General features: G+C 42.9%; 1 protein-coding gene across 2 annotated transcripts in view; it reads left to right on the top strand.

Moving 5' to 3' along the window:
• The window catches only part of LOC116967273 (cytosolic purine 5'-nucleotidase-like), a 188,029-nt gene that overhangs the window by 125,792 nt on the left and 46,807 nt on the right, over window positions 1-15,430 (top strand). For both annotated transcript variants that reach the window (XM_033013760.1, XM_033013759.1), the window contains exons 5-7: window positions 281-372; window positions 1,637-1,694; window positions 10,124-10,217. In XM_033013760.1, the coding sequence (XP_032869651.1) occupies window positions 281-372; window positions 1,637-1,694; window positions 10,124-10,217 (244 nt within the window). The remainder of the gene's footprint in view (window positions 1-280; window positions 373-1,636; window positions 1,695-10,123; window positions 10,218-15,430) is intronic.

The following is a 15,430-nucleotide window of genomic DNA, read 5'->3' as shown; positions in this document are numbered from 1 at the left end:
TTTTTTGGGATGGTAGCTATACGGAACAATCTGCCAGAGGAAGTGGTAAATACGGAAGCGATTACAGCGTGTAAGGGACATTTGGATAAGTAGATACATGGTTAGGAAGACTTAAAGGGATATAGGCGAAATGCAGGCAAATTACACTTAATCAGGAAGACACCTTGGTTAACATGGACGTTAGACTAAAAAGCTTGTGTCTATGCTGTATAACTGTATGAATCTATGACTCGATGACTTGACCTTTCACAGATCAACCTCTTGATGTTTATTCCCTCAGGTCAGAGATTCTTGAGCAATACTCCAACAAGTTTATCCAAAGAGATGACATAGAACGGTTTTACATCCTTAACACTCTTTTTAACCTTACTGGTAGGTCTGAACATCTGCTATCTTATAAGTAGCACAGAAGCTTTGTTTGCTGAGTCACCCGACTGGAATGTGAACCCACTAAAAGGATCTGTGGAAGGATTCCTGGAGGAAATATGAACTCAGTTTCTCTTTCCACAGATGCTGCCTGATTTATTTCTTGTGCTTTTTGTCGTTTGTTTTGTTTCCTTTCAAGTTCTAAGGCTTGAAAGTCAGGAAGAAAACCTGCAGACACCAGAAACTGGAAATACAACCAGAAAATGCTGGATAAAGTTTGAAGGTCAGGCAGCATGTGTGGTAATAGAAACAGGATTAACAACAAAAGGTTTCAGGTCAAGACTCTTCATCTGAACTGGAAAATTCACTTGTTTTAATAATATCTTTTATTGTCATTGCACATATGTGCAACGAGATTTGGTATGCAGCTTCCATCCGATGTCGTAACTTAAACAACTAATAAAATTTAGATTTAGATACCCCGAGAAACATGATTTATAAAAAGAACAGAAACAGTAAAAACAGTCTAAAGTGCAAATGTGTCTGTGCCGGGTTGATGTGAGACGTGACCATCCGAGGGAGACATTTCATGGGGGTGGGGGGCACTCAGCAGGGCCAGTTCAGAGCAGCTATAGCTCTGGGGATGAAGCTGTTCCTGAGTCTGGAGGTGCGGGCGTAGAAGGTCTTGTAACATCTGCCGGAAGGTAGGAGTTCGAACAGTACATTACAAGGGTGTGAGGAGCCTTTGTGGATGCTGACGGCCTTCCTGAGCCACTGTGTATAGTAGATGCCCTCCAAGACTGGTAGCGGTGTCCCAATAATCTTCTGCGCTCTGTGGACGACGCGCTGAAGAGCTCCCACTTTTCCAGTTCTGATGAAAGGTCTTCATCATCAACTGAAAGCAAAACTGTTTCTCTTTGCACAAATGCTTCCTGACCTGATGGGTTTCCAGCATTTTTAAGTTTTTTTTATAATTTTATTCTATTAATACAAAATAAAACTTGAAGCAGCTATTTAAATTTCCTCTATTGCAAATCAAATATGGTAGATTTGACTCATTGTCGTGCGTGTGACTGGAAATTATAATCTCCTCTGAGTGAATTTTCACCGTCTCAGGATGAATTATGCCTTTGCCAGTTTAAATCATCTGTATGGATGTGGAGATCATGTTGATGCAATCAGAACAATTGGCTCTTGGGTCTCCAGCGTGATGTTGCTTGAAGGCTGTCGAATTTGTATACTTGTTTGAACATCCATTTTTCCTTTGCAGAAACCTACCTGTATGCCTGTCTCGTGGATTTCTTCATCAATTGCTCAGAATACAGCAGGTACAAATCCACATACCCCCATCTTAACCTTTTCCTTTTTATTGCTGAACCCATTTCTCAAAGGGGGTTCCATCAATGTGCTCTTCTTTATTTGTTTTTATTGATCTTTGAGGTTTTATTGTCGTAAAACTATAACGGTGCATCATACTCATTGTAGGGTACCCCATGCCCGAGAGATATCAAGTTTACCTCAGTGTTTCTACAATGAACACCCTAAAGGGCCTGTCCCACTTAAGCGATTTTTCAGCAGACTGCCGGCGACTGTCAAGTTCGTGGCACTCGCCTGAAAAACCGGGAACTGTCAGAGTGGAACACGCACACACACACACACACACACATCGCAATGGCGGGGGCCAGGGCAAGCGGGCAAGCGCTGTCTGAAATTCACACGGTGCAAAGCCAAGGTGATAGACACACAGATACAGATACATGAACAGGAAGGTTAAGACGGTGAATCCTTTAAAAGAGGGGGGAGGGGAGAAGGGGGGGGAAAGAAGGAGTGTAGACATTTTTAAGAAGCCAGACAACTTTTAATAAGCCAGAGATAAACAGCTGTGAAGTTCGGCGGGCATTTAACATTACCGGTCGGTTATCCTTGGCTCTGAAAACTCGTGCTTACATTTTTTTTCCCCAATGAGCCAATGAAAATGTCCGGTCAGCAAAGGCGATTAACTAAAATTACCTACGACTACGTCGACTACACATAACTACATGGCGACACCACTACAACTGCACCTACGACCACAGGATTATCGATTTTCTCCATGTTGAAAAATTTGCGGCAACCATACTGAGGTCGTGACTAGTTCTCAGAATGCAGGAACTCCTCGCGACCATGAAGGAGACTCACCAGAGACCGCCAGCGAACATGTGGTGACCATGTGGCAATCATGTGGCGAGCGCAAAGTCTCCTGCACTCGCCTAAAAAGTCGCCTGAGTGGAACAGGCCCTTCTCACTAACGTACTGTACCGGCTTCAGTCCGTACCACCATGCATATATGGTCCCAGGTGATGTTTCTGAAACTGTGGGGCACACAAATCAGATGTTGGGTCCAAGGGTAAATAGGTACAGATTGTGCAATGATGGGAGAGATCCTGGGCTCTCACTAATTACATCTTACCCCTCTCCTTTACTTTCTCTTATTGACACTATCTAGGTCCATGAAACCAATTATCATTTTATGGAATTTTAAACTCCAAATCTCCCTTTCAGTCCAACCCTTCATTTCATGTTGGTCATTGTGCTTCTCATTGCACGCTCAATGTCGGTGCACACCATCTCAGCTGCTTCATCAATGACCTTCCTTTCATCATTGGGTTAGAAGTTGAGATGTTCACTGCTTTTTATCCAAAATTCAATTATATTTGCAACTCTTCAGCTTACATGCATCAATACCCACGACATATTAGAACAAGGGCTGATGATGACAAGTAACACTCTGAGGATCTTCATTGACTGGAAATTCAACCAGACCAGCCAGAGGGAGTACAGAGAAGGTTCACCAGACTGATTCCTGGGATGTCAGGACTTTCATATGAAGAAAGACTGGATAGACTCGGCTTGTACTCGCTAGAATTTAGAAGACTGAGGGGGGATCTTATAGAAACTTACAAAATTCTTAAGGGGTTGGACAGGCTAGATGCAGAAGGATTGTTCCCGATGTTGGGGAAGTCCAGAACAAGGGGTCACAGTTTAAGGATAAGGGGGAAATCTTTTAGGACCGAGATGAGAAAAACATTTTTCACACAGAGAGTGGTGAATCTCTGGAATTCTCTGCCACAGAGGGTGGTTGAGGCCAGTTCATTGGCTATATTTAAGAGGGAGTTAGATGTGGCCCTTGTGGCTAAAGGGGTCAGGGGGTATGGAAAGAAGGCAGATACAGGATACTAAGTTGGATGATCAGCCATGATCATATTGAAGGGCCGAATGGCCTACTCCTGTACCTATTTTCTATGTTTCTATGACACACACTGTTGGTTCAAGAGAAGATGGGGGACTAGATATCCTGAAGCTAGTGACACATCTCAACATGCCCCAAGGCCTTTCCACCATCTATAAGAAACATCTGGAGGATAATGAAATCCTCTCCGCTTGCCTGAACAACAGCAGCTCCCACATCTATAAGAAACATTGACACCATTAGGAAGGAAAGTCCTCACCTTAAACATTCTTACCCTCCAACGCTGACAAAATGAATAATCTACAAAATGGACTACTCCAACAGCATCCAAGCTGGAGATCACACTGACTTGGAAATATATTGCCATGCCTTCTTTGTCATTGGCTTTAAATCCTGGAACTCCTGACCCAACCATAATTTGGGAGCACCTTCACTGGAACTAATCCAACAGTTCAAGATAGTGGTTCAGTATTGGAGGACAATTAGAGATTAACAATATGAAGAAACAAGGAACCACAGATGCTGGTTTATAAAAAGACATTGCGTGCTAGAGTAACTCAGTGGCTTGGGTATGAACATTGAATTCTCCAGCTTCAGATGGCCTCCAACAACTCCCCTTTCGTCCCCCACTCCCCCCTTATTCTTACCGGTTCCCGTTCCCTCCTCATGTGCCTCCCTGGACTCACACCTATTTCTCTCTCCCCCCCCCCCACCTAGGCCTTCTCCTGGCTTCACAATTCACAACACTTCAATTATTTTGTCTCTCACCTTGTTTTTTCATCTCTGGCCTCGATCCAATCATCTGCCTCTCAAAAGAACGCATCACCTGCCACACGTTGTCCTGTCCCTCCTCAGTTTCAGACAATCAGTCTGAAAAAAAGCCCCGAACCAAAACATCACCTATCCATGTTCTCCAGAGATGCTGCCTGACCCGCTGAGCTGCTCCAGTACTTTGTGTCTTTTTTAGAGATGAACAATAATTGCTTACCAGCAGTGCCACATCCTGAAACATATCTGAAATGCAACAGAGGTTTTATCGGTATAATGTTAGTCTCACTTCATTTCCTCAACCCTAATCCCATCCTCCTTGCAGTTGGCATAAAAAGGCTTACAGTGTATTCAGAAGGTATTTACTAGAATGTTGCCTGGATTTCAGCAACTAAGTTACAGAGAAAGGTTGAACAAGTTAGGGCTTTATTCTTTGGAGCGCAGAAGGTTAAGGGGGGACTTGATAGAGGTCTTTAAAATGGTGAGAGATATAGACAGAGTTGACGTGGATAAGCTTCTCCCACTGAGAGTAGGGAAGATTCAAACAAGGGGACATGACTTGAGAATTAAGGGACAGAAGTTTAGGGGTAACATGAGGGGGAACTTCTTTACTCAGAGAGTGGTGGCTGTGTGGAATGAGCTTCCAGTGAAGGTGGTGGAGGCAGGTTCGTTTTTATAATTTAAAAATAAATTGGATAGTTATATGGACGGGAAAGGAATGGAGGGTTATGGTCTGAGCGCAGGTATATGGGACTAGGGGAGAATACGTGTTCGGCACGGCCTACAAGGGTCGAGATGGCCTGTTTCCGTGCTGTAATTGTTATATGGTTAAATGGTTATATGGTATTTAGACACCTTCACTTTTTCTGCATTTTGTTACGTTACAGCCTTATTCTAAAATTGATTAAATTATTTTTCCTTATCATCAATCTACACACTCTTCCTCTTCTTGCGTATGGCGTGCACAGCCTAAAGTTGTAGGACAACTTGTTCTATTTGATCTTGTTTGATTGTGCACACCAGGTTGATTGCATTCGTCAAAACAGGGTGGACCACGTGAAGGTTGCAATCTCCCGCCGCAAATCTACACACAATACCCCATAATAAAAAAGCATAAACAGGTGTTTGGAAATTTTTGCAAAGTAATTAAAAAGAACTAACTGAAATATCACATTTACATAAGTATTCAGACCCTTTACTCAGTACTTTGTTAAGGCACCTTTGGCAGCGATTACAGCCACAAGTCTTCTTGGGTATGACGCTACAAGCTTGACACACCTGTATTTGGGTAATTTCTCCCATTCTTCTCTGCAGATCCTCTCAAGCTCTGTCAGGTTGGATGGGGAGCGTCGATGCACAGCTATTTTCAGGTCCCTCCAGAGATGTTCGATCGGGTTCAAGTCCAGGCTCTGGCTAGGCCACTCAAGGACATTCACAGACTTGTCACAAAGCCACTCTTGGGTGGTCTTGGCTGTGTGCTTAGGGTTGTTGTCCTGTTGGAAGGTGAATTTCCCATTCTGAGGTCCTGAATGCTCTGGAGCAGGTTTTCATCAAGGATCTCTCTATACTTTGCTCTGTTCATCTTTCCCTCGATCCTGACTAGTCTCCCAGTTCCTGCCGCTGAAAAACATCCCCACAGCATGATGCTGCCACCACCATGCTTCACCGTAGATATGGTATTGGCCGGGTGATGAGCGGTGCCTGGTTTCCTCCAGACGTGACGCTTGATATTCAGGCCAAAGAGTTTCTGATGAAACCGACCAGACAATTTTGTTTAGGTGTCTTTTGACAAACTCCAAGCGGGTTGTCATGTGCCTTTTACTGAGGAGTGGCTTCCGTCTGGTCACTCTACCATAAAAGCCTGATTGGTGGAGTGTTGCAGATATAGTTGTCCTTCTGGAAGATTCTCCCATCATCACAGAGGAACTCTGGAGCTCTGTCAGAGTGACCATCCGGTTCTTGGTCACCTCCCTGACCAAGGCCCTTCTCCCCTGATTGCTCAGTTTGGCCGGGCGGCCAGCTCTAGGAAGAGTCCTGGTGGTTCCAAAGTTCTTCCATTTAAGAATGACGGGACCTGCAATGCTGCAGAAATTGTTTTATACCCTTCCCCGATCTGTGTCTCGACACAATCCTGTCTCAGAAGTCTACGGACAATTCCTTCGTCTTCATGGCTTGGTTTTTGCTCTGACATGCGCTGTCAACTGTGGGACCTTATATGGACAGGTGTGTGCCTTTCCAAATCATGTCCAATCAATTTAAATTACCACTGCTGGGCTCCAATAAAGTTGTAGAAACATCTCAAGGAAAATCAATGGAAACAGGATGAACTAAGCTCAATTTTGAGTGTCATAGCAACGGGCCTGAATACTTATGTAAATGCGATATTTCAGTTATTTCTTTTTAATTACTTTGCAAACATTTCTAAGCACCTGTTTTCACTTCTTAATTATGGGGTATTGTGTGTAGATTGATGACAAAAAAATGAATTTAAACCATTTTAAAATAAGGCTGTAGCATAACAAAATGTGGAAAAAGTGATGAACTGAATACTTTATGAATGAACTGTACACCAAAGGCAACCAAGCTTTTTATTCAATCGTTCAGACCGTCAACTAATCCAGCACAAAGTCTGCCAGCATTCATGTCCATCTAGCACAGCTCCTTCTCACTTTCATTCAGGTCTTTGTTACCTTGAGACCAATCCTGCGAAGATCCTGCTATGTCATTTATTCACTGGAATTTAGGATGAGGGGATCTTATAGAAACATACAATTCTTAAGGGATTGGACAGGCTAGATGTAGCAATGTTACAAAATTTTGAGATTTTAAAAATCAAGTCTGTAATTTATCCCATCAGATAAAGCATAAAAATAAGTTTAATTTGACACCTAATTCACTTTCATATCTCAAGTATTTAAAAAGTTATGGCAATTTTCATACTCGGAAATGAGCATCTTGTTCCCTATTGATTTTCTATGGACATAACAAAAAAGTTGTGATCGTGAACAGTCAAAAGCCCATAACTTTCTTAAAAATTAAGAGAACTGAATGAAATTTTCAGTTATCATAGATTGAAGCATTCTGAAACAAATATAAAATAATCTTACTTGGATGACCTGAAATTAAAGCATATAATTAGTTAGTTACCTAATTGTAGCTAATTTCAGACTTCAATTACTAGATCTAAACATCTATCCATTTCTTAATAAATGATTAACATTTTTAAATAGCCTAAATGTCCAAATAATATTCACAAATAATTCACAATAAAACATGATTTTTAAATCTCATTTACATTAATTTATAGGCCAAATGGAAGGAATTCAGTGTTCAATTGCTGTAAATAAATGCCCATTTAAATCAGCTTTCCAGTGGGTCCCTGTGGAACGCGCTGGTTTAGAACGTTCACATTGCGGTAGATTTGTGCCCCAAATGCCCAGAAAAATACTGCGCGATATAATGGGGCCAAAATGAGCTACTCGCAATAGTAAACTTTGTATAACGGGATCTTTAGAAGCCCTTTTTAATGTAAAAATATACAACCTTCCTTCAGTTGTCTGCTTTATGAGACCCTGCGGTTGCTGACGGTCGCGGGTTTAGAGATTGATTTTTAAACTACTATAACTATTATTCAAGGCCTTTAAACCTAATAATAGCTTTTGCGACGGGGTCTTCCAGCGATTTTTCGTTAATAATTAACTAGGCTGAACATCTTCGATTTGAACAGCCTAGAGAAAATCGCGTTTTAAACCCGCCCCCTCTAAACGGCGCCAAAATCGCGCACACCCGTAGCGGCAGATTTTCAAAGACGCTTCAGGTAGGCTTTGCAACATACCTACTAGATGCAAGAAACATTTTCCCGATGTTGGGGGGGCGGGTCCAGAATCAGGGGTCACAGTATAAGAATAAGGGTTAAACCATTTAGGACTGAGGTGAGGAAAAACCTTTTCAGCCAGAGAGTTGTGAATCTGTGGAATTCTCTGCCACAGAAGGCAGTGGAGGCCAATTCACTGGATGTTTTCAAGAGAGAGTTAGATTTAGGTCTTAGGGCTAATAGAATAAAGGGATATGGGGAAAAAGCAGGAACGGAGTACTGATTTGGACGACCAGCCATGATCATATTGATGGCGGTGCTCGCTCGAAGGGCCGAATGGCCTACTCCTGCAGTGTTCAAGAAGGAACTGCAGATGCTGGAAAATCGAAGGTAGACAAAAATGCTGGAGAAACTCAGCGGGTGCAGCAGCATCTATGGAGCGAAGGAAATAGGTAACGTTTCGGGCCGAAACCCTTCTTCAGACTGATAGGGGGTGGCGGGGAGAAGGAAGGAAAAAGGAGGAGGAGGAGCCCGAGGGCTGGGGGATGGGAGGAGACGGCTCGAGGGCAAACGAAGGGGAGGAGACAGCAAGGGCTAACAAAATTGGGAGAATTCAATGTTCATGCCCGCCGGATGCAGGCTCCCCAAGCGGAATATGAGGTGCTGTTCCTCCAACTTCCAGTGTTGCTCACTCTGGCAATGGAGGAGACCCGGGACAGAGAGGTCGGATTGGGAATGGGAGGGCGAGTTGCTGAGCCACCGGGTGGTCAGGTAGGTTCTTGCGGACCGAGCGGAGGTGTTCGGCGAAACGATCGCCCAACCTCCGCTTAGTCTCACCGATGTAGATCAGCTGACATCTAGAGCAGCGGATGCAGTAGATGAGGTTGGAGGAGATACAGGTGAACCTCTGCCGCACCTGGAACGACTGCTTGGGTCCTTGAATGGAGTCGAGAGGGGAGGTAAAGGGACAAGTGTTGCATTTCTTGCGGTTGCAACGGAAAGTGCCCGGGAAGGGGGTAGTACGGGAGGGAAGGGAAGAATTGACAAGGGAGTTGCGGAGGGAACGGTCTTTGCGGAAGGCAGACATTGGGGAAGATGGGAAGATGTGGCGAGTGGTGGGGTCACGTTGGAGGTGGCGAAACTGATGGAGGATTACTTGTTGCATGTGACGGCTGGTGGGGTGAAAGGTGAGGACTAGGGGGACTCTGCCCTTGTTGCGAGTGCGTGGATGGGGAGAGAGAGCAGTGTTGCGGGGTATGGAAGAGACCCTGGTGCGAGCCTCATCTATGGTGGAGGAGGGGAATCCCCGTTCCCTGAAGAATGAGGACATTTCAGATGTCCTGGTGTGGAACACCTCATCCTGGGAGCAGATGCGGCGTAGGCGGAGGAATTGGGAGTAGGGGATGGAGTCTACACTACTCCTGCACCTATTTTGTATGTTTGTATTCTCCTCTACTTTAATGGGTTTCCCAGCAAAATCCTTCACTGAGTTCACAAGTCCCTCCAAAGCCTCACTGCTTCTTGATTCTGACCTTTCCTCCAACCGATTATCTCAGCTCACGGTCTTTACATTGGGTCTTGTCTACATTCCCTGTTCCAGACACACTAGAGTCAGTGGCATAACATTCATTCACATGAACTTCAGTCCCAGACCCTTTACTCTATCTTATTCCCCTCTTCACAAACCTCTAACCCACTGGTGACTTTTGATCACTTCCTAAATTTCTCTCCTCCTCCGCTCCGGACTCCCTTCAACGTAAAGTCCATCGTGATAACTTGCAACAGTATGGGACACAAATACTTGCAGGTTTCTGTTGCTGAGCTTGTACAGGAAATAAGGAGCTGGATGTATTTGCAGACTTTGTAATGAATGGTCACTGATAAACAAAATACTTCAATTTACAAGTGTGACATTGATTCTGAATTTTGTCTTGTTTCTCTTCCAGATGTCAAGCAGGCTTTAAAAGTGGCGACCTCTTCATGTCATTCCGGAACATGTTTCAGGATGTGCGCGATACAATGGATTTCGTGCATGATTCAGTATGTCCATTCCATCAGCATATTTCTATATTTTTATGCCTGTTGTTGCAATGCTGAGCTTGTTATTGTTGCACAAGGGGTGCATATTTGAACTTGTGAGACGAACAAGGTTATAACACAGCACTAATAAGGCCTTGCAGTGATGTACCTGTGACGAATCTTAGTAGCAATGGCAACAGAACATTGATGGCTAGGTGCAGTACTATTGAGAATCATTGGTTATCTGTAGTATAGGCGTACAGCTGAATTCTGCACCTGCTCATTGTCGCTAGCTGTGGCCTTCTCTGATATGTGCCTCACTGCTAAGCCATGCAACGTTGTGTAATCTTCTGATCTGCGGATCTGGATGCACATCCACCATGGCTCCGTTTATTAAACACGATCACACAAACACATTCAAAGGTTAGTGTTTTTTATTAATTTCATCATAAATATTAGTGTTTAAATTGAAAGTGATAAATGTTACTATTTTGCATATTTTACTTCACTTTACATACCTTTTACTACTTTTTCCTAAATATCCTCCATCATCAGAGCCATTTAAAAATAAAAATAATTTGGAATTCATTGCTGACGAGTGTAGAGACAGAGTCAATCAGGATGTTGGCATTCAATAGGCATCTGAGGAACAACAATAAAAATGCTCAGTAGAATGAGCTGGTAATGGGTCTGAATAGTTCTGCCCTACTCCCTGTATGAGCAGAAAACCACCACTTCTTGTATAAACCCATCCAGTGTTCATCATGGGGGTAAATCTGTAGGAAGGAACTGCAGATGCTGGCTTAAACCGATGATGGACACAAAAAGCTGTGGTAACTCAGAGGGTCAGTCAGCATCACTGGCGAAAAGGAATAGGTGACATTTCGGGTTGAGACCCCTTCTTCAGACTGAGTCAGGGGAAAGGGAAACGAGAGATATAGACGGTGATATAGAGAGATATAGATCAATGGAATGAAAGATATGCAAAAAAGTAACGATGATCAAGGAAAAATGAAGCCACAATGATCCATTGTTGGCTGTAGGGAAATCTGTTGACCTTACCCAGTCTGGCCTGTATGTTACTCCAGACTTGTACCAATGTGACTGACAAATAAATGTCCCCTGAAATAGGCCAACAAGTCATTCAGTTTTCTCATAACTGATGTTTTTAAAGTACCTTCACCAGAAGGGCTCTGTCAGTTCCAGAAGATAGCTCACCTCCATCTGTTCCATAGGGATGGGTGAAAAATGCTGGCATTGCAAGTGAGGTCCAAGTCCCTGTTTTATATTGTGCTTTCTGTCACTGGAATTTATAAACTAGTAAATGTACTTTTGCATAACATGCAGTTGTGGGTTTGCTCACATTCTTCCCATGATGTTAAGGAATGCATGAGTATTTGTGGTAGTTTAACGGCAGAATTCAGCTGTGGTGTTGAAACAGGAATGGAAGAAAGCAGTTTAAAAACAAACCAAAGAAAAATAATCAATATGATGAACCAAGGCAAATCCTTTAAAAAATATATCTCAGGTTCAGCCATCGCTGTAACACGAGTCTGGATTTTCCACTGAAGAAAACAAAAACATGTTTCAACAGAAGGCAGTTTTTCAACTGCAGCTTCAGTGAGGGAATGAAGCTCACAGCAATTACAACATAACTTGCAAGTATCGAAGGCATCTCAAATTCCCTTCCACGATTGCCCTTTTAACCATATAACCATATAACAATTACAGCACGGAAACAGGCCATCTCGGCCCTTCTAGTCCGTGCCGAACACGTATTCTCCCCTAGTCCCATCTACCTGCACTCAGACCATAACCCTCCATTCCTTTCCCGTCCATATAACTATCCAATTTATTTTTAAATGATAAAATGATAAAACCTGCCTCCACCACCTTCACTGGAAGCTCATTCCACACAGCTACCACTCTCTCAGTAAAGAAGTTCCCCCTCATGTTACCCCTAAACTTCTGTCCCTTAATTCTCAAGTCATGTCCTCTTGTTTGAATCTTCCCTACTCTCAGTGGGAAAAGCTTATCCACGTCAACTCTGTCTATCCCTCTCATCTTTTAGTATAGAATGTTCTTGCTTTTTGTGAAGCACAGTCTCCATCAAGCTGTGTTGAGTAGATATTCCAACAAACCTTGGAGAAGAAATCTGGTCATATCAATGAAGGACGTTGTGATCTACCCAAAGCAGGCTCTTGGCTTTAATATTCTGGAAAACAACTGAAAGACTAATATGTTTTCATGAAATTTAATCAGCAAATGTAAAAGTACCCAAAGAAACAAGAAGGTATGCATGAATAAACCAACAACCCAGAATGGTGGCGAGTGCAGCAGCTACTTCTAATGCAAGAGAACTGGGCGTGAATTGATGTAAAGTAGATGAAACGCATCAAAGACAAGGTAATGGAAAGTGAGGAAAACTGATTGGGTATCGCTCACTTCCTGACCCGTATCGTACGTTGGATGACCACTTTGCGAACTCGATTAAATAATTTTCTTGGAGATACTTGAGTCGCTGGGACCGCTTTAGGCAAGACAGGATGAATAATGTGCTGAAAAGTGCCACTTGTGTATCGAATCGTTGTCAAAATTACGTTTTATTGGATTTAACTGCCATTACACAGATCAGAAATGAATTGGTCACTGGCAATTCTTTCAGCGTCATACAAGACAAAACTTCCCAAACTGTACGATGCAGTCAGTGCATTTTGATATGTATACAACGGTGAAGATCACATTTTCGAGTCGATTGGGAATCTACAAGATGTGACAACACGCCAAATGCAAAGGGTTTTCATCAATGATTTTTCTGGAGCCAAAATGGTGCGGGTACCTTTAATAAGGTCTGAAGACGGGTCTCGACCCGAAACGTCACCCCTTCCTTCTCTCCAGAGATGCTGCCTGTCCCGCTGGATTACTCCAGCTTTTTGTGTCTAACTTCAGTTTAAACCAGCATCTGCAGTTCCTTCCTATATCTTTAATAAACAGACGTGTTACGAGGCTGGTAAAACAAAATAATGTGGTTTAACTTTGGAGAGGTGCTGTTACGCTATACATGTCATCACTAAATAGGCGCTGGTTTTCTTTTTTTTTTCCTTTTTTTATTTATTTTTATTAGAAGCAGTGTACAAAAGTATAAACCGTGGCATATGACATAGTACAGTTTTTGTACAGCTTCAATTTTAATTTTTAGCTAAAGATGAGAAAGAAGAAAAGAGAAAAAGCAAGAGAGAGAAAAAGTGAATGTGCAAGGATAGAACCCCTAGACTACCACATTGGTGTAGCCAAAGTAAGTAAAAGAAATAAGAAAGACGGAGAGAAATAAAAATCAAAAAACAGAAAGAAAACAAAAAGTGATGATATACCTGCGTCGTATCTCTCCCCACCCATCACCCAACCCGTAATTTGATTTAATTCCAAAATTGTGTTGCACCATACTATCCTTGTAATGAATCAATGAATGGTGTCCATGTCTTTGAAAATTGGCGCTGGTTTTCTTGATCAGAAGAATGCATTCATCAAAGCAAACCTGCCTTTTGAAAGTATGCAATGGAGCGAAAATGTAGGCAGGCATGCTGACAAACTCTTTGGAAAAATAACAATTAGCATGTTTCTCTGGTTAATGAGTGAATTTGGTTGTGGTTGATGCTTGAGCTCTTCTGAAGCTGGACTTGGTTGGCCAGACTAGTGAGTGCAGCAGCATCAGCTTCAAACAACGGGGTGGAAGATTGCAACCTTCATGTGGTGAAGGTTGCAATCTTCGACTAATGCAATCAACTCGACGTGCACAAACGGGAGATCAAATAGAACAAGTTGTCCAACAACTTTAGGCTGTGCAGATGATAAGCATGAGGAACATTTCATGAAAGATGAAGTTTGGGTGACTGAACTGACTGTGGACCTGAAGGAAAAAGCAAGAGCTTTGGATTATTTTTCCAGTAATAACATGTATTTCCACAATTTTAAATCTTTGGAAGAGAATTATAAAGCCAGTTTCTCTTTCTCTGCTTTCCATGCAATCTGTGAAATCACGGTAAATAAAAATGTATTAAACCTGCCGATGCTGGAAATCTGACACTGAATCAGAAGATGCTGCAAATACTCAGCCAACCTGGCCCAGCTTGCAACCTCTGCATCTCACTGACCAACAGATGAAGCCACAGTTTCATTTGTGTGGGCAGATGCTGGTTTAAATCGAAGATAGACACAAAATGCTGGAGCGGGACAGGTAACATGTCTGGAGAGAAGGAATGGGTGATGTTTTGGGTCGAGACCCTTCTTCAGACTGACTTATGAATTATTAGCCCAGAAATGATTCTTCAGTAGCAGATTTCATAGCCAGCAGATAGAAACATGGCTCCAACAACCTTGGTTCTTGAAGTAGAGACAAGCTTACCCAAGATATAAATAGGGAAGTGGCTGTAACATCAATCAATCAATCAGATTTATTCATCACATACACAATAAAGTGCAGTGAAATGAATTTTGCCAGCAGCGGTACAATCACAAAGGAACACACAATACACAATAAAAATTTAACACAAACATCCACCACAGCATTCTTCACTGTGGGGGAAGGCACAACGTACAGTCAGTCCTCCTCCATTGTTCACCCGTGGTCGGGGCAATAATCCTCCGTGGTCGCCACTGCGGGCGGCCAGATGTACAGGCCCTCTCGTCGGGACGGCAAGTCCCGAATCGGCGCTTCCTTACCGCAGCTTTCATCAAAAAATTGTGTCGATTTTTATTCCGGTGCGCACAGTATAGACGTACTTCCAAAAGCTGTCAGATTTATTTATAATTATGTACACAGTCTTGGAATTCGGGTAAGCAGTGTGGCAAATCTGAGATGCTGTCTGGCAGACAGACAAGAGTGAGAGAGAGAGAGAGTGAGGGAATGAGAGGACGAGGATATTAAAGGGAGGTGCACATATATAGATATTTCCTAATGTCCTATGTTCAGAATCGATGAAGACACAAGGAACTGCAGAAGGTACACAAAAAGGCTGGAGAAACTCAGCGGGTGCAGCAGCATCTATAGAGTGAAGGAAATAGGCAACGTTTCGGGCCGAAACCCAAAGGGTTTCGGCCCGAAACGTTGCCTATTTCCTTTGCTCCATAGATGCTGCTGCACCCGCTGAGTTTCTCCAGCCTTTTTGTGTACCTTCGATTTTCCAGCATCTGCAGTTCCTTCTTAAACACAAGGAACTGCAGATGCTGGTTTACAA

Source organism: Amblyraja radiata, chromosome 39, assembly GCF_010909765.2.
Source record: "Amblyraja radiata isolate CabotCenter1 chromosome 39, sAmbRad1.1.pri, whole genome shotgun sequence".
In the NCBI taxonomy this organism is placed as follows: domain Eukaryota; kingdom Metazoa; phylum Chordata; class Chondrichthyes; order Rajiformes; family Rajidae; genus Amblyraja; species Amblyraja radiata.
Note: the sequence above shows the minus strand (reverse complement) of the source record. Positions and strands in the feature narration are given on the sequence as shown.